Here is a 24870-nt window from a genome sequence, read left to right as displayed (position 1 = left end):
AACCAGCATGAAGAAACCCCCACTAACATGAATAATACTTCAGATAGAAAAGGAGAGTAAGGGCTCAGAGCAGTTTGGGAATGTTTCCAAATAACTAAGAATTTTTGACTGCAGTTGATTTGTAGGATGGCAATGGGGCTATCTACAGCACCTAGAGGTCTTCCACTCTGCATCTACTGCCCTTCTGGCTACAAATAACATGGGCTAAACACTTCAGATCTGAGAAGTATGCCATGTTATCTATAGCCAGAAGGATGTTACTACAGCTTCAAGATAAAAAGCCTTGGGTTTTGCAGCTCCAAAACCTTTTCCATTCCATTTCTCCAGCAACACTGTGCCACCAAAGTCCTTGCTGTTCTCCTTTCTGTACCTTCAGGTCTTTTTTTCCTTTGCTCTCTTCTGCTCCTCCCATGCAGTCCATTCCCTTTTTCTTGTTGCTCTTGCAAACTTTCACACTGCTGCAACCCAGCTGCCTCTGTTTTTCTCCCCAGTTGCCACTATCTCACAGCTACCTGCTGTCCTGTGGGCTGCTCCCCATTGTCACAGCTTAATGAGGCTTTGGCTCTATTGTCCTACTGAGCTTCTCAGTGCATGGACTGACAGCCTTTTTCCCAGTTTGAGACTGCAGCTTTTGCTGTAGGGCTCTGCTGATCTCAGGCTACGAGTAGTTTACCTTTCCCCTCCCATGAACAACTCCAGACCTATGCAAAAGGGAAACTGAAGAAAAAAAATTGTTCCCCTCTTAGAGCTGTTCCCATTCCCCTTACTTGTGTGACTCATACAGAACAAGGACAAACTGATTTTAGAGCTAAGGTCTTTAAAATTAGAGCTCACTTGGGTCTCTGCTGCTGACAGAATCTAACCTGCCTCTCCTACTGGACTGGTCATTTTTGGACCAGGTGTGCATGGATTAGAGAGTTTAAAGAACAGTCAAATGGCAAGGCAGCACTCAGCCTATATTATCCAAGAGCCATGTATAAAGGCAATAATCCTCAGCTGGATACAGGAAAAATGGAAATAAAACAGGAGAAAACCCTCTCCAGTCAACACCAGTGGAATAAAACAGCTAAGTTTAGTGCTGTCATATTGATGTACCCTGTCTATGAACGTACATGATGTGGGTGTCATCTGTCAGCAGTGCCTGCACCAAGTCCTTTTGACAGAACAACCCTGGGGATGTGTCACTGGCCAGAAGATACCAAATGGAATGTGGTGACCCTAGGGCAGTGAGTTCTTGAGCAAAAGCAGGCTGAGATTTCCTGGAAGATACCTTGCGTGTGCCATGCTTACAAGGGACGTGTCCCTGTTTGAGCAGGGGATGCCCGTGGTTGCAGTCCTTTCTCCATGACTTTTTTTTTTTTTTTTTTTTTTAACTTTTGTTTGATAAGTGTGTAGTTGCCTCTGCCTCCTGGTTAGGTTCACATCTAGTTGGTCAGAGGCAGCTTCAAGATTTGTTCATTAACGTTCAAGGAGAAAAATCCTGTTGGAAGACGTGTTTGCTTGATACAGAAAGCATCAGCAGACAGAAGAGCACTGCAGAGCAGTGAAAGCATGCCTGGGATGCTGCCTGGAGATGACAGCTGCGCTGAGTTTCTGAGCATTACAAGGGTGTGAGCACAGCATTGAGCAGAGAACCGGGCTTGGGGGGCTTGTTTTGATTTCTGCTTTGGCCTTCCAACCCAATACACTTAACGCACATCAGGGAACAGACAAGCAGACACTTTGTTCTCATATCTTGCAAAGTCAATCAGTTGCATAATAGGAATCACAGAGGCAGTGGGAACGTGATGAAGTGCAGGGGAGGGAAACATCAAACGCTTTATTGTGGCTATGGGTGGGTGAACCCTCTCACTACCCAAGTTATTTTTCCCAAACTGCCTGTGAGCCTGTTTTGCATCAGCTGCCTGTCACTCTGGATGCAGCTCACACTGTAAAGTAACTTCCCTGGAGCCCACACCTATTAGAATAGGAGAGATAAGCACCCCCAAAAGCCTCCAGAATTATTTAGAGAGTTTAAATTGGCCAGTTTCCTTTCCATTAGCCTCACAGAGGGTCAGGGATTGCTTAGTGCCTGTGCAGCACAGTGTGCTGAGCAGTACCAATGTGGGTACGAGATCAGTGGGAGCAGCACCAGATTCAGGTATTGCCCTGGTCTCTTGATTCAAAGGGATGACCTCCTAAGGGAAAGTGACCTTTTTGCTAAGCTCGGAACTCCTGCAGCTTGGAAGAGGTCTGTAGGCCACTGGTGTGGTGTGATGCAAGTCTGTTTCTGTGCCCCTCATCTGAAGCTGGGCTGCACCAGGTATCTGGCTAATTTGGTAGCCTGAGCTCTTGGCTGTTTCCTCTCCTGAAGTTCTGCTTTTCATTTATCAAAAAGTGCTTAAAAATATAGCATATTCATAGAGCTTATTTAAAGCTTGATCTGCTAATGAGTCCACAGCAGAGGCGACTAGCCCTCCACACCGGTCAGAAATTACAACTGAGGGTCAGCCTGAAGAGGCTGTGGGTGCTGCTGGCAGTGTCTGGCTCTGACGAGAAAGAAAAGCCTCTTTGTAGGTCGTTGTTGACTTAGAAAATGGCAGATTATTAGCCTGTTCTTTCCCAGTGCAAGGTCTGATGTGGTGCCTTACCAGATGTGCCTGCTGGCAGCTTTGGGAGAAAGGGGCTGAAGAAAGCAGGTTTGCAAGGTGGAGAGTACTGAGGTGTGTTAAAATGAGGAAGGCTAGAAATAAATCACTCCCATACGATGCCTTCCACTGTCTCAGGCAATTTTCTTCTTTCGCTAACAAACTGCAAGAGCATTTGCTGTTGACAAGCACAGCCAAGAGCTGTGGGAGAATATAATGACTGTGAGGGGCTTCTGGGCTTTCTTGCTCTACTTTGCAAACTTCTCTCTCATCCTGCGATATTAGCACTATTTTTAGCTTATCTTAGTCAGAGAGAATATAAGCGATTCTCCATTATGGATCTCAAGCTCAGAGTAATAGAGACAGTTAGGAATGTGCTAGAAGAAGGCTGGTGCTGGAAGCCCATGCACAACGCAGATCCTCCAGTGGTCCCACGTGCTGCCCCAAAACCCTGGGGTGCTGCCTTTAGTTCTAATCAGCCTCCCTTGCAGAGCAGCAAGGCTGCTCAGCACGTGCACAGGCTCCCTCCAGGGACAGCCACATCTCCCAGGGGATGCCTGGCTGTCACTGTTCCCAAGGAGTGGATTGACCAGATGCCATGGGATGCATCCTCCTCCTTCCCACGGCTCATCTCTGGGGGTTCTCCTCACATAACCTCCTGCCCCCTCTGTATGTCACTGACCACTTTTCTTCCTCTTGCTCTCCTCCTTTCCAGCTCTCATGACCCCAGTCTTTCCCCTTTCTGTCTGGCAAAGCTCCACCCTATTCCTCAGTTTGACTTTCCCTCCTTAGACACTCCAACATATTTGATGCTCACACAGCTGGCTTTATTGCTGGAAATTTGGTAGGACACATCTCACAGGGCAGATGTGAATGCAGAGTGTGTCATGACTGGGGTGTGAGACCTTTTCAGTGACAGAGGTGCTCTCTGTAACAAACCTGGGTCTGTATCTGACAATCCTTTCCACCTGGGACTAGCCCTTGGAATTGGACAGCAATCTCATGTGAGAGCTTTGTGGGTGGCCGGGCTGACTGGAACTGCAGTATTGTTTCTGCAAAAAAAATGAGAAACATAATTTCTCAGTGCTACCCTCACTAGAGACTTGCCATTTCCAAACGATGCACAAATAAACACTCGGCATTTAAGGCATATCAGGCACTCTGTAGATGATAGCAATTTATACCATGATAACACTGAACACTACAGCTCCCTACAGAGCCATGCTCGTCTCTACAGCGATCAGAAACAGTGCCTTGGATCTGAACATTCCTGATCTGAGAATGTGTAGATACAAAATGTACCTTCTCATGCCTATCTCAGAGAATAATCAAGGCAACATCTCCTTTGGCTCTTGCACTGCATCCTTGGGACCACAGGTCTTCTATGGTTGCCAGTTTAAGGACTCCTGCTATGTGTCTGTCACATTCCTGTTTTGTACTCCAGAGATGCTGATCCTTGACGGACCCAGCATGACTGGCCAGGCTGGATATGGCTCTGGGCAGCCTGTTCTAGTGGCTGGCAACTTTGCCCATGGCAGGGGGGTTGAAACTAGATGATCTTTGAGGTCCTTTTCAACCCAGGCCATTCTGTGATTCTGTGACCAGTTGCAGTGATCATTATTTTGTCTGCACTACACTTTGCTTTACAGGAAGAGCTTGTGGCATTCCCAGAAGACCTCCTTCCCTGGGCTGCTTCCAGCTTCCAGCAGCTTGAGCATCCCCCTGTGACATGGCAGTGTGACATCCTGCAGCAGGCCCTGTGGTTGGCACAGCATCACCAGGCTGTGCCATGGACTGCTCTTGACCACACATGCCAAGAGTGGAAACTGTGCTTCTGCCTGACATCTCTTCATGTATTTATATTACATTTTAATCGTTTCATTTAGAGGCCTTCCCCTGTGGAAGTTTCCAAGTTATCCTACTTTAGAAGAGCCAGTTATTGGTGCTAGGAGCTTGATACAAACCAGGTTCAAAGCCCCTCTTTTTCTTCCTGCATTGACTTATGCCTCTGTAGAGCAACAAAGCACAAAGATGCCGTGGGATGGCAGGCTGCAGAGCCACACAGATGAGCCTGACTGCAGCCACCAGCATCCAGCCTGCATCCCAGGTAAGCATGACTTCAGAGGAGACAGGAAAAATTCAGCCATAGCCATTCTGCTGAGGAGATCAGAAGGATGAAATACAACAATATGGAGCATTTATTTCTTTTTTCCTTTTCTTTCCTGAAAAAGCAGACGTTTCTAAATGAGAAAGCTTTAACTGCTGTTGCTCTCAGCATGGTGCTGTGAGCATCAGCTGCCTGGCACAGCTGAGCACCGTGTGCCATGAATTCTGCTCACAGCTTTTCCCCATATTTTTTCTGTGGCACAGTGGAGCTCAGATCTGCTGTAAAGTGCAGCTGTAACAAGCATTTTAAACAAGAGGCGCTGGAAAACAGCTCATCAAGCAGTGGCTGTTTTCTAGTAGTCATTGCATGTATGTGACAAACCATGTGCCCTTCTGTGCCACCAGCCTCAGTGCTGCATTTCCACATTTTTGCTACACTGAACGTTTACTATGTGCAGTTTCATCCTGCCTGATTCTCCTCCAAGACACAGGTTGAGGAGCTTCAGGCTGGGATCAGCTTTTGTTCATGCCCTCTCCTTTGACTGCTTGCTCTTTGTGATTCCTCAGCCAGCAGCCTATTGCCCCACTGACAGCTGACACCTTTTAGAGCTGCTCTCCTGGCATCACAGAATGCTTTTGAATAGATGCTTCTCTGGTTCAGGTGCTATCCTTGCTTCTGTGTTCCCTTAGACTGCAAACACTCTGCATCCCCACCCACAGACTTGCCAGGCATCACCTTTTAGATAGCCAGTGTACCCCTGAGGCAGGCACTGACAGATGCTTGCTGCTTTCAAACAGCGCTGTTTGAAAGCACGCTTAGAGAATTAAACATCCAACCTGTGACTGGAGCAGTGAGCAACAAGCTGTGGCTGCGCAGCTGTGACCTCACTACAAAGTATCCCTGGGGCTTTGCACTCCTGAACAAAGCTGTGTCCTCATTCCCTGGCGTGGGCCTCCAAGGTATGGCAGCTCTAATCCTGCTCTGCTGCTGCTGGAAAGATAACAGGAGAGGAAGGAAGGGAGGAAGGAAGATCAAGGCTGCAGATCTCGCCAGATATGCAGCCACAAAAGATGTAGGCTGTAACTTCACATCCTCCAGTGATCACCTCAGCAGAAGATAGCTCAGCCATGTTAAAAAGTCAAGCTTTTCAAAGCTGTAGACAAGAAGTCCCTGCACAGCTGGGTTGCCAAGGCGCAGGAAGAGCAGGGAGTGTTTCAGATGTATGTAAAGGAGCTGGTGCTCACAGTTCCTGATGCAGCCATGCTCTCCCTTCTCACTTTCTGCCTCCTCTGCATCCTCGGTTACGTTCACATGAAGCAGACAGCCCATGAGTGCGAGGTGCCCAAGGGAGCTGCACACAGACCAGTGTCCTCACTGGACATCAGCTTGGACAGGTGGTGGTGCCCAGTCCCTGCAGGCACCCAAAGTCAGGCTAGATGGGCTCTGAACACCTGATGGAGCTGTAGGTGCCCCTGTTCAGTGCAGAAATTGGACCAGATGGCCTTTAAAGGTCCCCTCCAAACCCAACAATCCTATGCTGCTATGATGGGGACAATCAGAGCTGTCCCACCTTCGCATCTCACTGCTGCTGCCTTGGTAGAGCATTTCCCAGTGAGCAGAGGAGCTATGTAGTCACCAAGCTATTAACCTTTTGATCAGTGCAGGAACACTGGTAGCACAGATGATAGCAGACCCGTCTGAAAAGGAGGTGATGTAATTGATACCAGCTGACATGATTTAATGGAAAAAACCAGACCTTTTCTAATGAACCTAATAGTGCTTTTTTTTCTGAGACAGATGTGGTGATAAAACAGATTTATAAATGAGTCTGACTTGCTATCAATATTTGGGTTAAAATACCATGAAATCCATATTAAATGGACTCAAACTGGCTGAGACATTTCAAAGTGTTTTTAGTATTTGGAAAGCATCAGTGAAGAGGCATATGGTAGCTTGGTTTGTGGTCCAGTGTTATTCAAAACTTTCTGAGTGATCAAGAGGAAATGTTTAATGGGCTGTTAATCACAATGGATGATGAGATGGAGATCTGGGAACTGGAAGGCAAATCACTCAAACTGCAGCTTTTTCTGCTGTTTGATGCCCAGAAACAAGAGCAATGGTCAGACAAAAAACTCTTCGTTTCATTGGCAAACCCAAACCAGGAGAAAAAAAGTCTGTTTGGGCAGAACAAAATACTTCATTTGCTACAAGTTTAAGTATTTTTTTCTGATTTTTCTCAGCCCTTTTGATAGCAACAGAAGTAGGCAACCCAGAAACTAAGGATTGAAGAAAAAGCAATACCCCAAAACAACCACCACCCTAAACGAGTAGTACGTAATAGGAAATACCTGGGAGTGTGGGAACATTGAATGAGTTGCTTCTTTGGTTGTATAAAGTCTATGAAGATGGAGCCTGCTTCGTGAATAAGCCAACATCTACAGAGCATCACTTCAGAGAGGTGCAGGCTCAACAGAACAACTCAAAGCTGCATCGCCTTTAAAAGTTCATTTTATCGTAGACAAGAAAAGCAAAGAGGTGACTGGGTCAGCCTGGAGATAAATCCACTCACAGAAATTCTGCGTGTGAGCAGCGAATGAAGCATGTGGCAGCAGGGTGAGTCATGGCTCTCGTCAGGCTAATTGGGGAATGGATGCTTTCCCTGCACAGGCTGCCTTGGGCTGCTTACCAGGGCTGTGACTGCAGTCATGCATGAAGTCAGGCACTGCACTGCAGAGACATGGGACAGTTCTGTTTCTTTGTGTTGTGGAATGCCACTTCTAGGAATCCCTGTGCTGGCTGGGGGACCTGATGGAGACAAATTAGGCTTTTCCATGCGTCTTTGAGAGAAGTCAGATGCCGGCAGAACCCCAGGACAGAAAACATGGCTGCTTGTAGTGTCAGATGTAGGCACACACAGAGTTGACTCAACCAAACTCACACCCAAACAGTCCTTCCAGGGCACCTTCTTCCCAGGTCATTAGTGGTAATTCAATCAAATCATGCATGTGAGTGGAGAAGATCTGGTCCTTGTCAGCAGAACAGTCTTACTCACTGACAACAATACTGGAGAAGGAATCTGTGGTGGGTAGGATTCCATGCAAGAGAGTGCTTGCAGGCAGGGAGCAGGCATACTGCCATGGGGATGCTCAGCACCCAGAGACATGCTAGGGCAGTCCTGAGGAGACTGGCAGACCAGCAGGAACAGCAGAAAGAGATATCCAGCCTGTACGAGCCTCAGCAAGGCACAGCAGGGAAAGAGCCTCGTGCTGCTGGGAGGGCAATGGCCTCTGGTAGCTTGAGTCTGGGCAATGACCACAGGAGCAGTACTGCTATGCTCCCAGCCTCCTCCCACGGCCTGTGCTGTGAGCTAAGGGACACATCCTGCACTGTGAGCTGAGGGATGCATCCCACACACACACTAGTGGGGGAGGTGGATGAGCACGTGCATGGATTGTTCCCTAGCAATAGTGGCAGGAGGGAAAGCTCTGCTCTATCTACCAGGCCACTGTGAGGAATTCCTTGGCATTTACTTAGTTTATTTGAGGCTCTTTTCGCTTCTGACAGCATCACGTTTCAAGGCTGTGGCAGTATTTGTTAGAGATGTTTTGGCAGGGAGCCCCTAGCCTCACACCCCCTGCCCATCCTCACTGCTGACCTCCCCACCCTTCTCTGTCCACAGGCAAGGCAAGCAAAGATTGCATGGCACACACAAGAGCTGCCATGCTTGCACCTGGCAGGGATGAGATCTTGGCATCAAGAACAGCCTTACCTGTGTGCTGGGAGAAAAGAGCTCATACAAGGGTAAGAGGAACAGATAGAAGGAAGTATTTCTCATTGGGGACCATCTGTAGCAGCTAAGATGATACTGAACTTCAACAGCTGAGGAACACAATGGGGAGGAGAAACACAACACAAACCCACGCTCCTGGCAGGAGGAACAGACTGAACAAGCATGTGTTAATGAGCTGGAAAGAGCAAAATTTTGAATGCTGCAAAATTCTGGGAGTCTGCATGCCCAGTCTGGAGAAGGTGGTCTTAATTGCAAATTGCCTAATTCTTAATTGCTGTCTGTTGTGCTGGCAGCGTTAGAAAATGCCTCTTGTTCTCACAGCCTGCTCAAACAGAAATTGTGGTATCCAGAAGGTAAGTGAATGTTGAGAACTGCACAGGAAATGTGCTTACTGTATAAAGAAAGTGTAAGATTCCTAAATTTCTGAATACACCCATTTGCAGAAAAACTGCAGAATTTCTGTGTCCTGGACACAGGTTCCCTCGCTTAGCAAGCATGAGTGTGCTACAGTCTGCTAGCAGCAGTAGAATCTCGCAAGTGTAAGATTAAAATTAATTACATCTTTAAATTGCTCAATTAAGTCAGATTTTTCTCCTTGGCCATATTCTGCTCTTTGACTTCTGAAACAGGATACATCAGAGAGCTTTGGCACCAGCTCTGCAGTGCTCTGTCACCCCCCACAGACCCACCCAAGTGCTGTTGGCTCACCAACACTCAGATGAAGTATGACAGTGCCTTGTGCTACAGTTAAATTTTAGTCCAAACAGTGTGGGAACTGCACAGCTCAGGTCTGGCAGTAGTCACATTAGAACAAAAGCATTTTAAGGTTTATTGGAGCACTTAACGCTTCACTTTGTGAACATCCAGTGCAGGTAACAAACGGAGAGGATGCAGTGTGCCAAGGCAGGTAAGCTAGTCCAGGAGTTGGGTCTTCTGCGCTGCAGGCTGGAGGCTGCAGAGATATGGGAGGGAAGAGTTTACCCTACACCTTTTCCAGGCTGTGGGCAAAGTATTTCAAATGTCCTGGGGAGAGGGAGCCCAGCAGTGGGTAACGTGGGCAGACAACCTGCTGCTGAACTGAAGCTGCTTTGTTTCACAGGAGCAGCATGTGTGCATGATGGTGCATGACACCCTCTTCTAAGATGGTAGACTGTGCTGAGCAGCAACTCAGTAAGTATCAGCCAGCTCTTGCTTCCAGAGGGGTGCTTTCAGCCTGCTTCTGCCTTCTGCACCCTCCTGGCGGTGAGGAGAAGTGGCACAGCTGGAGTCTTCAACTCGGCTTCAGAACTACACTAAAACCAAGCAGTGCAGCCAAGCATCCCCATGCCCAGGTGTGTGGTGCATCCATCCTTTAGCACAGAGCAGCCTCAATGCTGCCAGGAAGTCCCCTCCAAGGAGGCACTGCTATGCCCAGTGTGTTGATGAATCTTCTCCCCTTGGTGCTCAGATACACTGAGTAGCAAGGTCTGGCTTTTGAGTGGGGGCAAATGCAGGTGAAGAAGTGAGGTGTTAGTGATACCCGTATATTTAAGGCAGCCATGTTCTCAATGTCTCATCTTTTTTTTTCCTACACATATGCACGAGCTGTCCTTAAATATAAATGTGCTGGGACTAACTCATTTTGTATTCCAGTGGTGATGTGCTCCTCAGACCTCTTTTTTCAGCCTGATCAAAGGCATATATCCACACGCCTCCAGAACGAAAGTACCCAGTCTCATTTGCCTGGGTAGTTCCCTGGTGAATTCACATTCCTGTTTCCTTACAGCTCCAGCTTCTGCATTTGCTGAGGCTGTGGGAACCTATGGGGTTTTGAATTCTTGCCCCTTATTTTCACTAGGTTCCTCCAAAAAGAATGGGAAAATGAACCAAGGAACTGACAGAACAGATTCCCCTGACCCTTTGCCCCTCTGAAATCTTCCCCCAGCTTTTATCTGCACCATTTCATCTTTTGAGACAGGGGAAAGCCCCTGGAGCTTTTTCCATCCTTTGCAAAGAATCCATCTCTGCAGCCACCCAGCTTCATTTCTGGTAAGATTTTCAGTCCCACTCAGCCATTTGTCTCAGCTTATACGTCACCCTCTTCCTCTTGGGTGGGCAGAAGGGGGACGGTGCAGCTGCTATGCTGGCTGCTGACTGGGTCACTGAGCTCTGCTGGGCTGGCTGGGCTAGGCTATAAAACAGAGCCACGCCAAGCAGCTGGCTCACAGGCAGACCGAATTCTGCAGCCAGCAAAGGATCTGCGCAGCCCCTGCTGCTTCCTGCCTTGTGGTTATTCTTTTTCCTGGAATACAGACCTGACCTTGGGAGCAAGATGTGCAAGGGACTCGCTGCACTGCCAGCCACTTGCTTAAAAAGGTACTGTTTATTTCTGAGCATCTCTCGTGGTCTTGTTAGCCTGGAGATTACGCTGATGCACTTTGTGTCTGAGGCAGAAGTGGCAGATTTGGCTCTGATTCCTTTGTAAGATTAGATACAAATGATGGTTTACGGGCTTTTTACTGTTAGTCAGAAACAGAATTGCCTAAGGGATTTGTACTGAGCTGTGGGAATGCTACAACCGTCCTTCCCATCAGCAAAACAAACAGCTTGCAGCATTGCTCTGCCTTGATATTCCTGTCATCTGCTTCTGCCGCAAGCTTTTACCCCTTTTCTGCTTTCAGCGCTCTATCTCTGGTGAGTTTCCTTTTCTTGATTTCTTTGAGGGGGAAGCAAGGCAGACATGATTTCACAACAACTGGGGCTCATTCCCCAGAACACAGCCCAAGTTAGAAAACAAACTTTGCAGGAGCAGGAGACAGGTGCTGATGTGGGGTGGCTGTGCCCCATGTGTGGCACTGGCCAGGCCACCCCTGTGCTGGCTGAGCTGCCTGTGCACCCCCAGCACCATGACCTGCCCCACAGCCCAGTATGTACGCCTGCTGTCATCTGGGGAAAAAGGCTGCCTGCTCAACATGGCTTTGGAAACAAATAATACTGACATCCTCCTGTAGGAAGGCATTAGTAAGCATAGAATCAGACACTGGTAGCTGGGCAAGTCAGTTCAGGGAGAAGCAGCACATTTAGTGATATTTTTCTATCACAATATTTTAAGTGTAAACAATTAGTAGTAATACAACCGTTTCTCCCCCTTTGCCAGCCCTCCCTGCAGGCTGAGGAGCTCAGCAAGATGATGCTGCTGAGAGTGAGAAATGAACACTTTGACTTTGCTGTATTTTGTCTAGCAAATGAAACAAGGAGTGAAAAGTCAGCACTGGAGTCACTGGCTGTGACCTGCTTTGGTCTAACCAAACAGTGCTGAACAAGCTTACTGCAGTCAAGGTGGCTGCAGAGGGAGTCATAGTGCATTATTCTCATGTCATTCTTGAATTGTTTCTTTCAGTGCCAAGGATATGAAGCATCGTCTGGGTGTCTTGCTGCAGAAGTCAGACTCCTGTGACTATGGCTCTCCACAGGGCAAGAAGGAGAAAGTATCTCCAAGCCAGAGGTAAGAGCCGTGTTGCCATGCAGTTGAGCAAAGGTTGGCTGCAATGTGCTGTTTACTCCTGCAGTGAGATGGAGTCATTAGCATTTCTGCTGCTGCTGCTGCTTCATAGTGCCTCCTGAACTCCTGTGTGCTTGAATCCAGAATTGAATGCCCTCTCAATAAGTTTGCAGACGACACCAAGCTGGGAGGAAGTGTCAGTCTGCCTGAGGGTAGGAAGGCCCTACAGAGAGATCTGGATGGGCTGATCACTGGACTGAGGCCAATGGGACGAAGTTCAACAAGATGAAGTGCCAGGTGCCACACTTTGGTCACAACAGCCCCATGCAGTGGTGCAGGCTTGGGGCAGAGTGGCTGGCAAGCTGTGTGGAGGGAAAGGATCAGGGCTGTTGGTCAATGCTCAGCTGAACATATAAGCCAGCAGTATGCCCAGATGGCCAAGAAGGCCAACAGCATCCTGGCTTGTATCAAAAATAGTGCATCTGGCAGGAGCAGGAGGTGATCATCCCTCTCTATTCAGCTCTAGCGAGGCCACACCACAAGTGCTCTGTTCAGTGTTGGGCCCCTCACTACAAGAGAGACATTGAGACCCTGGAGAGTGTCCAGAGAAAGGCAAGAAAGCTATGAAGAATCTGGAATACAAATCTGATGAGAAGGGACTGAGGGAACTGGGAGTGTTTAGTCTGGAGGAGGCTCAGGGGTGACCTTATTGCTCTCTACACCAACCTGAAAGGAGGCACTGGCACAGGCTGCCCAGGGAAGTGGTGGAGTCACTGTCACTGGAGGTGCTCGAGAACCATGTAGATGAGGCACTGAGATGTGGTTAGTGGGCATGCTGTGAGTGGGCTGATGGTTGGACTAGATCTTCTTAGCGGTTTTTTTCAACTTTAATGATTCTATGATTCTCCCTTTTTCTCCTGACAGGGTTAGCCAAGAGGAAGTCAAAAAGTGGGCAGAGTCATTGGAAAATTTGATCCATCATGACAGTAAGTAAAGAGTTTCCTTCTGCTGATGCTGATGCTGAGGAGGAGATGCTGAGGGTCCTGCCAGCAGCCAACATGCCTAGCAGTCCTAAGAGGCATGGGGTGTTATCTTGTGTCTTTTAACAGCACGATGTAGCTCCTTTGGCCTCTGGGAGGGGTGGTGAAGGGTGCTGTATGTGAGATCCAAGGGGCATCAAGAGCGGCGCTTTGGCTGACTGCTAGGCTGTCCCTTTTGTGAGGGCAACTGTTCCACTCCTGTGCCAGATGATTTCAGGAGCAGCAAGACTGCAGCACGCAGTCTTTAACATTGGGTTAAACAAGAGGCAGAAAGCAGAGAAGCTATTTCCAGCTGAGTCTCCATGGGAGACTTTGTCTTCCTATCAGTTCCAGACCACACTGATGCCCTTGAGGTTTCCTTCACGCCATTCCCATGGCCTGAGACTCTGCAGCATATGCTAGCTGGCTCCTCAGGTCCTTCTGGGATCATACAAGTTGCTTGTGTTCTGGCTGAGCCACTGAGGGTCACAGTGTGGGGGCAGGCAGCTGAAGACCCATGTCTGACATCCCAGTGGGACCTGCCTGAATTCCAGCCTCCTTTGGCCTGCACGAGCTGCTGCTGTGGAGGCTGGAGCTATTGCCAGCGGAAAGGAATTGCTCAGTCAAGGGTAATCCAGAACTGCTGTTTGCTGAGGCATATGGTGTTCATATGTGTTGACCAAACCCAGAAATTAACGCTCTTACCTGCTCTGATTTTCCTCTATAAACCCTATATATTTTCCTCCATGATCTGTAGGAGGTCTGGCTGCTTTCCGTGCTTTTCTCAAATCTGAGTACAGTGAGGAAAACATCGAGTTCTGGGTCAGTTGTGAGGACTACAAGAAAACCAAGTCACCAGCCAAGCTCAGCCCCAAGGCCAGGAAGATATATGATGAATTCATCTCTGTGCAGGCAACAAAAGAGGTATGTGCACAGAATATTTTTGGGGCATAGATTGGCATATATATGAGCACCCTTCACACGACATTATACACGGCATAGACCCCAGGTCCTGAACCAGGCCAGAAATAGGGAAAAGAATTCTGGTAGTTTCACAAGAATTGAAAAGTGCCTCTTCTCTTGTGCTTAGCAAGGAAATAGTGTCATCTTTATTGTGTTAATATTTAACTTGGATAGAGAGAAAGTGGGTCTAGTTATGTGGCCATCCCACATGCACACTCAGGTGGGAAAAGCCCAGGAGGATGCTGATTCCCAGTGTTCCACCTCCTCATGAAGTTGCTTGAGGTTAGTGCCGGGCTGAATCCAAGAGGAGCATGTGTCAGTCTGCCCTGACAATTCATCTAGCAGAAGAGATGCATTGGTGTCCATCTGCATGGATTATTTGAAGGCTACAGGATGTCCAAGGGTCATTTCAGACCACTGCCCACACGGACAGATTAAGTTTACTTGGTGGAGTTAGGAGGCACTTGGATATGCTAACCATTCCTGGGACAGATGCTACTTATGCTGTCCCTTTGGCCCACAGGTCAACCTGGATTCATGCACACGGGAGAAGACGAGCCACAATATGCTGGAGCCTACGCTGTCCTGCTTTGATGAGGCTCAGAGAAAAATATTCACCCTCATGGAGAAGGATTCTTACCGCCGTTTCCTCAAGTCCCCCTACTACCTGGACTTGGTCAGCTCACCCACAGCTGGCTGTGGGCCCGAAAACTGCAAAAGAGCCCAGGCTCATGCCATAGACTGTAACTCTAATATCATCTCCCAGTGTGCCTGAACCTGCAGTGAGGTCAGGAGCAGGCTGGGCTCTCGTAGGAATATATGGCAGCAAAAGCATTCATTGGCATGAAGCAACAGAGCTGTCTTCAGTAGCTGTCTAATGTCCCCATTGTGTCCCGTGTCACGCAGCAGCCAGCATTTGTAACCCAAACCAGGCTCAGTTTGTGTAGCAAACCCTCCGACTCCGACTGTGTAGGAGCCCTGGGGTCTGTCTGATGTGAGAGCGCAGTGAGGTCACTGTGGGTCCATTTCTGACAAGCACTGAGCCCAGGAGGGTGGGAGCAGCAGGGAAGGGGCACACACACTCACACCTAGTGCTGGCCATAAAGGGAACAGTCTCATGGTGTCACGGTGTGACGCGTAGCAAGGAGCAGGGAGGCCACGCAAGGTGGTGAGGACTGATACCTCTCACCCCTTCTAATCAGCAAGAGCTTAGGTGGGAAGGAAGGACTTGGTCTGGTCCTTAGCTGTTTGTATAGCTCCCAGCTATCAGGCACAGGAAGAGCTCCACTCTTTCTTGAAGGGAGATCAACACTTTCAGGCTAGCACACAGTCTCCTATGGTCATTACACAAAATTGCATGAAAGCTCTCTCCAAGCTGCTTTTCCTGTCTGTAGCATCTAGATGAAGTTGGCTGAGGACCTTATCTTTTTTTAAGGCTGCACAGAGCTATTATTTGGGCGGAGGTTCAGTTTTTTGAACATAATTGTACCCTTCACACTCCCAAACTAAATCTATCGTTCTTATACTATAGCAGAGCAGAACTGAAACATGTTCCTTCTCTTCTAGACAGATATTAGTAACTCTTGAACGCAGGTTTGCCTGTCCTGACTTGAATGAAGCAATTTGTAATAGACTAAGACCATTATCACAACAGCTGAGGGAAGGCGCTGCTTGGGAATACTTGAAATATTACAGGCTTTTTTTTTTTTTTTGTTAGTTTGTTTGCTTTTTAAGTTATTAATGTAAGTTATTCATGTCATCCAGTAGTTGCATTACTCACTTTTGTCCTGAAGATGGTGGAAGGGGTGTGCTGGCCTCACTACTGCTCCTGGGCTCTGGTCGTACTCTCCCCAGCTCTCAGTCTTTCCCTAGCTAGAAATTGCTGCTCTGACAGCCATACATTCCTCACACTGCATCCCAGCTCAGACAACTGTCCTCACAGGGGTTCTGACATGGCAGAAGGCTGTGGCTCTCCAGTAGGTGCTTTGAGGCCCACGCAAAAGCGTCTCTTCTCACATTTGCTTTCTTTTGCATTTCTTTGTGTGCTGACACATACCACCCTGCATGTTCAGCTGCAAGATGGAGAGCTTCTAATACTCTGAGCATAGCTGAGCATGTGGCTATGTTTTATTTGCCTCTGGTACTGGGAACTCTTGACAACTCTTGCAAAAAAAAATGTATTGATATTTAAATAATAATGAATACATACTAAATAAAACATATTTGGATTAGTCCCTTCTAAAGTGCTGTTGTGTGAACCAAAGAATGCGCGGTGATGCAATTCACTGACTAAAGTTCCTCTGAAAAGTCATTTCACAAGTGGCTCTGCTGCCATTGTTTTAAATCGGGGAAGGGTGAAGCAGCCATTAAACCCCTACAGGTGTGCTCCCCCGCAGAGGCATCCATCATCTTGGGGCAGGGAGTAGGGGTGGGCTTTTTGGGGTCCATGCTGTTCCTAACAGGGAATGCCCACCCTCGTCACAGGGCTGGGGTGAGCGCAGGGCCACCCATGGATGGGGGAACCTCCTCATTGCAAATCCCTGGTGTCCCATGTGCCTCTGCAGCTGGGATTTCCCCTTCCCCACCTGCACATCAGAGCTCCAGAGGGGAGCACACTGCAGCTCAGGGCTCATCTGACCATGTGCCCAAGCACTGCAGAGGTAGAGCTGCTCACTGGGGGATGCCCAGGCTGTGCTGGCGCCAGGGATTTCCTCTGCTCTAGTCTCTTGGGGTGGTATTTTTATTCCCTTTTCCAGTTTCTTGGGAAACTGACACATCTGGCACAGCTGAAGCTCTCAGAAGACTTTGCTGCTTGCCAGGGCTTTAGGAGTGCCCTCTGGAAGGTAAGGATGCTGCCCCTTCGACACAGAGACAGAATAAATAGTCCATTGAGACAGTAGCAGAAATAAATGTTTATACGTGGATTACTGAGTGGTACAAGAATGTGGGTTAATGCAACCAGTTCCTCAGTGTACATCAACATCCCGCATCTTCAAGCATGGAAACCACATGGAGAACATCAAACTGAGAAGCAGCTCCTTGGACCTGTAAGGAGCCCATCCTGCTCCAACCTTGGATGTTGGCCATGGCCCTCTGCATTCCCACCCAGGGAGCCCAGACCAGTGGCCAGGGGCTGGGCTGAACCCTGGGACACCCACAGCCACCCATGGGCACCAATGGCCATCCCATGCTGGGATGGTGCTGGGGCCCAGGCTGCATCATGGGGTTGCCTTGCCCCATGGCAGAGGAGGGTCCCCAGGCACCCTATGGGCCTTGGGGTGCACAGTGCCAGAGCCATGGCACAGGGTGGCCTCTAAGGGTGTGAGGGAGGATGCATCTCTCTTTTCAGCAGGTGAGGGGCTGAGGTTTCCCTTGGTGGTGTTGGGAACCATGCTAAATCCATTTACTTATCCCTCAGACCCCAGGCACCATATCCTGCACTTTGATTCACAGGCTGACTTGGATCTGGATGCCAATATTAAGAGTATGTATATGTGTGTGTGTATACTTAAGTATGGACGCAACGTTATAGATGTATAATGTCATGTGAAGAGTGCTCATATATATGCCAAACTTGGTAAAAGCAAGAGTGACAAAATACATGAAGCATTTGCTACCAGAGATATGATGGTTGTTACTAACTTAGCAAACACTCCTGGGCCTGCAGAAAGCCTGGCCATGCGGTGCAAGCATCGCTATGTTTCCAGGTAAGCATGCCCAAACGAGCCTTCTACACAAACACAACTTCACAAGAGCTCCAAAACACTTTGGGGGCACAATTCATGGCCGCCCTGTTCCTTGCTGGAACTGTTACATCACCCCTAAAGCAAGTTTCCAACATTTTCAGTAGAGGTCGAGCTGGGGTGGGATTCCCAATGGGTCTGTTTCACCTCCATGGCCTTCAGCTTTCTTTTGGGCATTCACATACCCCAGCCCTGTTTTCCTGCCCCACACAGAGCTGCTGCAGCCAATGACATCCCAGGTTTTCTTTGCACATTCAGCTTCCAGTAGAATCCAAACTTCAAGAGCGTCAACATCAGTGTTCAACTGCGAAACACGTGAGGGTATCTAGAAATAGCTGCCAAAGCATTCGTGGGAATTAAAGGTCTGGGTCTTTCCATGGAGAAGCCTGGTTGGATTTGCATTTCTATGCTGTGAACAGGGAGGTTAAACATGCCAAACTTGGTAATGGTAGCACCTCTTCATGAAGACGTGCGGGTTGTGGTGGGGATATCCTGATGGTGGCACTTTCTGAGCCTCCTGCCCACTCCTGCCATGCACCCATGCTGAGGTTATCCCACACCTTTGGGCAGCTTGAGCCACTCCAGAGGATTTGCCAGCCTCACCTGCTGCTCCAGCTCCGACTTTCCCAGCCACTTGCTTGAGAGGAGAAAAAAAAAGCCACTGCCAACATCATGCTTATGGTCGCCTTCATCTTTCCCCTGTATCCCCTCCCTGCCTGGAAAATGCAGCCCACTTCCTGTGGTATTTTTATTCGTTGCCATAGTGACAGCATGTAAATATTTGGGTTTACTGAGGTTTGATCCGATTCTGTAAATGCTGAAGAGGCTGTGTGGAGCCTCATGGCCTAAAGTTTAGCAGTCTGAGTGCAGGTGGGTGCAGGCAGTGAGTCCCTGCCTGCTGCTCCTTGCACACAGATGCTGCAGGGATCCCCCAGGGATGGGGCTCAGCTCATTCTACATCCAGGGACTCTCTGGTTCGGGGCTGGATGAGGCCCCAGCTACTTTTTGCATGTGCCTTTGCCCCATCGTCAGATGCAATTTCTTCTGGTAGCAGACAGCAGGCTGGATTTGGATTGCTTGAAAAGATGTGGTCTTTTTAGGAGATGGCCTTGTAGAAACACGTGCCCTGGGCAGAGAGAGGGAGACAGAAGAGAGAGGCAGGCTACACAAACTCAACAGAGTTTGTTATCTGTTCAAGAAGATGGGGTTTTATTGTTCATATTTCCAATGACATCTTTGGCTTTGCTGTTTGCTTGCTTTATGTTCCCTGGAATTTGCTCTGACGGGCTTCACCCAGCAGCTCTTTTCTCCCCCAGCATGACAGTCCTCCTTCCTCTCACCTGTGCCCCTGGTTTGGGTTTGTGCAGAAGTATCGCTGTGGCATGCCTGCTGCAGAGAAGCAACCAGAGAGAGAAGCGATCACAGCAGCACCCCCAGAGATGCCACCAGGCTGCATGTGGACAGTAGGGATGCAGCTGCGGACTGGAAACTATGAGCTTGGTACATAGGGTTGCTAAACAATGCCAGTGTTTTGAACTAGTCAGGCCCTGGAGCATCACCTGGTGATCCTGTGAGCTGGTCCTCTATGGGAAAGAAAGGAGACACTGGGACATCTGAGAGTCCAAAGCACTGAGGCAGGTGTTTAGCAGCATTCCTAAGTGCTCTTGTAGGGTGGCATCATGAAAGCAAAGTGGCTATAGGAGTAGGTGCTGAGACAGAAGCAATAGGGCTGCCCGTGGTGAGCTGCCTCATGCAGCCTGGCCGCATTGCTACTTGATTAACTCCTGATAAAACTCCGACCGCACAAATCTGGGCAGGGAATCTTTCTCCATCAGAGCAAAGATCCTCTTCTGAGCCATATCAAAACTGCTCGGCGATGGCTCCACCAGGTTCTTCATGGTCACAGCCTTGGTGAAGTGGTCAATGTTCACCTGCGATGGGAGCGTGAGAAGGATGGAAGCTTCACATTTGTGAGGGGATGGTAGCATCTCCTCACCTGCTCTATCCCACTAAAAGGTCATGGGGACAGACCTGGCAGGTCAGCCAGGCAAGGGCTGAGGGTGGCTGCTAAGTCTGCAAACAAGGCACCAGAGCTGCTGCAAGCCCCGTGGCTGTGGCACAGCCTGCCCTGCAGCCATCAGCTAGAGGAACCCCCACCTCTCCCAGCACCATCCCCACCCTGCAGTCACCAACCTCTTTGGGTGCTTCGGTCTGGATGAACTCCTCATAGATCCTCTTGGCCTTCTCTTCCATCTTCACAGGGGACTTGGTCTTCTTGTAGTCCTCACAGGCCACCCAGAACTCAACATTCTCCTCACTAAACTCGGAGCACAGGAAGGTGCGGAAGCTGGCGAGCCCATCTGCAGGGGTCAGGCACTGCTGAGCACTGGGGCACCCTGAATCCCCACTGCCCACCAGGGGGACACTGGCTGTGGGGGGGACACGGTCACAGAGGGGGACTTACAGGGGTTCTGCAGGAGCTTCTCCAGTGAGTCACGCCACTGCAGGACCTCCTCTGGGGATGGTCTGAAGGGGTAAAGAAAGCCTGGGTAGCTCATGCTGATCGTGCAGCAGGTGGTCATTCCTTAAAAATGGGGAGGGATGGAGTGAAGAGCTCTGGAGAACTGGGGTGATGGGTCGCCAGGATCTCTGAGGCTTAGTTTAGAAACAGCAAGGCGGGGTGCCACAAAATTGGGGCAAAAGGAAAGCACTCCCCATTGAGGGATCCGTGCAAGTCAGACAACTCAAGTCATGATTTTTAAAGTGGAAATGAACATTTGGCCACATGAAGGATGACATGTGATGGTGACAGTGCTGAGGGATAGTAAGAGCACTGGGCCAGCAGCTCGGATGTCCTGACGCTCAGGCTCACAGTGAGGCTGGGCTGGGGGTAATAGTGGGGCTATTGACTGTGTCCAGGACACCATTCTGCTTTTAGATTTAAGTTAACTCTTCTTTTAAAGGCTTATTTTGCCTCCTGACATGATTCTCAATCCACCCACTCCACAAAACTTGTGTTAAATGAACGTGTAATCTCAATGCAAACTGAGTTTTGTGAGAAAGCTGCTTTCCATGGAGCCATGCTGCCCAGCACCCAAACCCATGCTCACTTCACAGCCTTGGCTGGCTTCTCCGGCTTCTCCGGGTAGGGGATGATGAAGTCAATGGCCGAGTCAGGCTTCTGGAGCAGTATGCCCAACTTGGTCTTGATCTCCTTGGCCCTGCAGGGGTGAGCAGAGGCAGGTCGGGCAGGGGGACAAGAGGGACCACAGAGCTGCTGGAGTGGCACAGCCATGTGGTCAGGCACCTGGCCTGGTACAGAGCCATGTTGTTAATTACATGTGAACAAATGGACCCTGATGCTGTAAAGGAGCCTGTGTGAAGCACTTCAAGCCAGATGCTCAGAATTAGCCACAGCTCGTAAGCTTGATCTCTTTGTTTTGTCTCCATCTGTAGCTGGGATAATTGCATCACCTGTCCTGGCTGCCATGCAGATGGACTGGGGATGTCTGTGCAGTTTCTATAGCAATAAGTCCAGAGGAAGTGAGCAGGCAGCCTGCCCGTGCATGGTGCCTGCCCCATGTCAGCCTGCTCCCATGCACCCACTGCATTGCATGGCTCAGCTCTCAGTGGTACCTCAGCCTTGCGCCTGTAGCAGGGAGGGCCCTGCAGACCCTGGGGGCTTTACTGGAGCCTCACCACGGTGTGATGACAGTGGCCACGCTGCATATCTCCAGGGCTCACTGCACTTCTTATTTTCACATGCCCTCTGTGCAAAACCGTTCCCTTGCTATGTCTGCTATTTCACTTCCACTCTTTTTTCTTTTTTTTTTTTTGGTCTGCCTGCAAATCTCTCTCTGTTTTGCTTTTCCACCCTCCACGGGTGTGTGCTGCCTGCTGCAGCCACCAACAGCAACCCTTACATGGAGCCGAAGCGCAGCCAGAAAACTAGCTTTTCTCAGAAAATGAATGCAGTGACAGGGACAGCTTCCATTCCTCGTGCTTCCAAGGCAGGTCAGACCCTGCCTGGATGGAGCAGGACCTGAGTTGAAGGGTGGTAATGTCCCCATACTCACCATGCTGAGGGGACCCTGGGGCTATGCCCCCTTGGCACCACCACCTCTGCCACAGCTTAGCTAGGTGCCAGGACTCAGGTGGGTGGGGGACGTGGGCTGTGCTGGCAGCAGGTCACCAGGACCCACATCTAATCCACAAGCATGACCGCATAACAAAGGGGAGAAGGAGACCGACCATCTGTCCTTGTCTGAGCAGGACATGATGCTTCACCACCCTGCTATGGGTGCTGACCTGTACTGTGGGTATGGAAGCGGTCAACATCACTTCACATAGCAGCAGGTGCTCCTTGGATAGCATTTGGCCCTTGCTCAAAATCTTGCCAGCAATTTCCCATCCTGTAACAGGCTCAGAGCCAACACCTGTGTGGCACAAAGGGCACAAATGAGCACTGATAGCCCTCAGCAGCCCCACCTGAACTCCCTGCCCTATATTTTAGGCTCAGGGGCTGTACTATAGCCTCTTCTCCTGCTGTCCTGTTCTCTGAGCAGCCCTAGCTTTGCTCCATCCCTTGGTCTGGCTGTGATACACCTGGTGCTGCCTTGACACCTGCCCTGACTGGTATGGGGAATGGGAGCAAGGACCTCCCCATCCTGAGTGTGTGTCCTCAGCTGTGGGGCCTCATTGGTGCACGAGGAAGCTCCTGAAATGAGGAGGGTTGCCAAAAGGACAACCAGAAGGGCTGAGCATTCACAGGTATGTGGGTGGGCAGAGTTATTTAAAAGACGCTGTCCTAGAGTGCTCAAGTAGATGTGTCACCAGTCTTCAAGCAAGCCTTCAGGAAGACTAAACAGTGGGACTGAAAAGGCAGCGATAAGCAAACAGGCTTTCTTCACAAGCTCCAGAGTGAGAGGAATGGAGAGACCATGAACAGTGGAATGTTATGTGTGAAAATACGTGGGAGCAAGCCAAGAAAAAGTCTGAGGAACAGCTTCCAAAAGGCATTAAGAGAAAATATGGACTCTGTCAAACACATCAAGATGCAGTCCAGGAGAGCCTCAAAGTTAGAAAACAAAACAAGAAGCTCAAAGACGTTAAAGCTGAAGCTGAAAGGCTGCAGCTCTTGGTTTGCTTCCAGGCAGTAAAGCTTCTGGGGCTGTTTGTATGGGGAAAGCTTTCTCTGGACAGGATCTGCTTGATGTCCTGACAGGTGGGAGAGGCTGAGGAGCGAGCAGCCACCAAGGAGCCTCAGTGGCATCACAGTGCAATATCCCCACGATGTCTGGTGTGGGATGCAACATCCCTTGTGAGGAGACAGACCCTGGGGATTGTTGGGGAGCTGTGTGGCTGCACAGCCGGTGCAGCTTGAAATGTCAGCTGCAGCTGTAGCAGCTGGCTGTGGTGGACACATGGACAAATATGGAGTGTTAGAGAGGAGGCAGTGCAGTGCTGGCTGCAGGAGCAGCCTCCGGACAGGCATCTCAGCTCCCTGCATAGGCCAGCAAGCGTGTGCTAGGGGGAGAGGGTGGGGAGGGACCAGTCCAGCAGGCCTCCAGCAAGACCTCCCCAGACACACTGCAGGAGAAAACATTCCACGGTAGACAGCATGAGAAAGGTAGGAGCTGGTGCATGGGCAGCCTCATGAAGGTGAGGGAATGTGGGCTGAGATCTTACAGGAGGTGAACAGGGTTGGGCTGAGCTGGCTGTGAGCAGGGTGGCTGCCAGGTCGCTGAAGCCCTGAGGAATGCAGGTGGAGCCTCATGCAGCAGCTCCTCTTCCAGCAGCACCTATGGAGAGCCCCTCCAGAAGCCTTTTGTAATGCACCAGAGCCTGAAGCGGAGGAGTCTGCCCCAAAATGCTCCCGTGATATGAAAGCAACCAGCCGGTGCCACGAGCATCATCATGGCCAGGCAGAGGTGGGACAGCAAGAGTGGGTGAACAGCACTGTGTACAAAGCTGAGCCTCGTGAAAGGGCTCAGGGCTGTGGTCATCAGGGGCTGAGAAGAACATAATCAGACAAAAAGGATTTTGAGGCACTTTAAAGTTAAAGGTGGTTTTGGTGCAGAGTGGCAACAGTGTTTCTGCTTTCCCCACCATGCTTTGCAAACATTACTGCTGCAACCCTGAGACCCACAGGAGAGTGCAACTGCCACGTGTGGGTGCTGCAGAGCCCCATAGCTCTGAGCAGTGAAACTTTTCTGTGGGGGCTTGCTGGCAGCCTCCCCAGGCACCTTGATGCATGCTCAGCCTGCTCCTGCACTAACAAAGCTGCCCTAAGGCTTCCTGGGAGTAGCAGCTCCCCATTCTCTGGTATGGCAGGTGGGGAGGCAGGACTAGATACTGGTCCTCTGTTCCACAGGCATGGGCAGAGAGACAGCATGGGGGAACGGTGGGGTCAAAAGGTGGTTTTTGGGGCACTGCAGCCTTGCCAAGCAGAGAGGTTTCCAAACCAGAGTTTGGGGCCACATCACTGCTCACCCTCAAGCTCTAAGCCACCCGCAGCTGGAGCAGCCCCATCCCTTCCCTCCCAGTCCATAAGTGATGCAGAACCAGCTGCTCTCACCTCTCCAGGCATGTATGCGGTAGCGCGGCGAGTCCTTTGCACATCTTGGCACGCTTCTCCTTCCTCAGCTGCAAGAAAAGGGTGCGCGATGGCTGCGACTCGATCTGCAGCCCAGCTCTCCCTCTGACAGCTATATAGTGCAGTCAGCTGGATCCCTGCCAGCCCCCAACGCCGTCCCAACGCAGCTGGCCCAGCCGCCTCACGATTTTGTTTTCCCTTCTTCCAGCTTGCACAGGGAAATGCATGTGCCTAGGGTGAGAGCAGGGAATGGCAGCACCAGGGCCAGGCTGCAGAGCTTGGAGAATCCCGCAAAGCTTCCCCTTGCTTGTGTACCAGGCTCCGGGGCAGTGTTTAGAGGAGGTGCGTAGTAACGCTGCTTGCAAGTGAATGTTTTTCCTACAAAAGTACTACCTGCGTGAAAATCAAGTGCTTAGGAGAAGGATTTGCCTTTGAAATAAACATTGTGATTAATGTCAAAACCTCCAGTTTCAGCAGTGGTTATCAGCAAGTGAGTGATAGGTAGTGTTTGTTCCAGAACAAGTTGTAAGTGTAAAAAGTAAATG

General features: G+C 49.8%; 2 protein-coding genes across 2 annotated transcripts; one reads left to right on the top strand and one right to left on the bottom strand.

Annotated features, from left to right (window-relative positions):
• Window positions 1–10681: 10681 nt before the first annotated feature.
• RGS4 (regulator of G protein signaling 4) lies at window positions 10682–16220 on the top strand. Its single transcript, XM_042820182.1, has 5 exons — window positions 10682–10879; window positions 11904–12008; window positions 12930–12991; window positions 13782–13948; window positions 14511–16220. Exons 1-5 carry the CDS (start codon window positions 10836–10838, stop codon window positions 14760–14762), a joined length of 630 nt encoding a protein of 209 aa, XP_042676116.1. The 5' UTR covers window positions 10682–10835; the 3' UTR covers window positions 14763–16220.
• Window positions 16221–16879: 659 nt separating this feature from the next.
• On the bottom strand, window positions 16880–24430 carry RGS5 (regulator of G protein signaling 5). Its single transcript, XM_042819837.1, has 5 exons — window positions 24308–24430; window positions 20841–20951; window positions 20195–20256; window positions 19924–20090; window positions 16880–19661 (listed from the first exon to the last, which is right to left on the bottom strand). The coding sequence occupies exons 1-5, from the start codon at window positions 24349–24351 to the stop codon at window positions 19500–19502; spliced, it is 546 nt and encodes a 181-aa protein (XP_042675771.1). The 5' UTR covers window positions 24352–24430; the 3' UTR covers window positions 16880–19499.
• Window positions 24431–24870: the final 440 nt, after the last annotated feature.

The sequence above is a fragment of the Centrocercus urophasianus genome, unplaced genomic scaffold (genome assembly GCF_019232065.1).
Source record: "Centrocercus urophasianus isolate 14NV4802_14NV808 unplaced genomic scaffold, USGS_Curo_1.0 seq_18, whole genome shotgun sequence".
In the NCBI taxonomy this organism is placed as follows: Eukaryota; Metazoa; Chordata; class Aves; order Galliformes; family Phasianidae; genus Centrocercus; species Centrocercus urophasianus.
This window is presented reverse-complemented; position numbering and strand designations above follow the sequence as displayed.

What these genes read in the sequence shown, in the direction of transcription:
- RGS4 (XM_042820182.1), top strand. Translation starts at nt 10,836, where the DNA reads ATGTGCAAGGGACTCGCTGCACTGCCAGCCACTTGCTTAAAAAG. An exon ending in AAAGTATCTCCAAGCCAGAG is followed by an intron (nt 12,009 to 12,929) that starts GTAAGAGCCGTG and finishes TTCTCCTGACAG; the next exon opens with GGTTAGCCAAGAGGAAGTCA. An exon ending in AAATTTGATCCATCATGACA is followed by an intron (nt 12,992 to 13,781) that starts GTAAGTAAAGAG and finishes CATGATCTGTAG; the next exon opens with GAGGTCTGGCTGCTTTCCGT.
- RGS5 (XM_042819837.1), bottom strand. Translation starts at nt 24,351, where the DNA reads ATGTGCAAAGGACTCGCCGCGCTACCGCATACATGCCTGGAGAG. An exon ending in CCGCATACATGCCTGGAGAG is followed by an intron (nt 20,952 to 24,307) that starts GTGAGAGCAGCT and finishes TCACCCCTGCAG; the next exon opens with GGCCAAGGAGATCAAGACCA. An exon ending in AAGCCAGCCAAGGCTGTGAA is followed by an intron (nt 20,257 to 20,840) that starts GTGAGCATGGGT and finishes TTACCCCTTCAG; the next exon opens with ACCATCCCCAGAGGAGGTCC.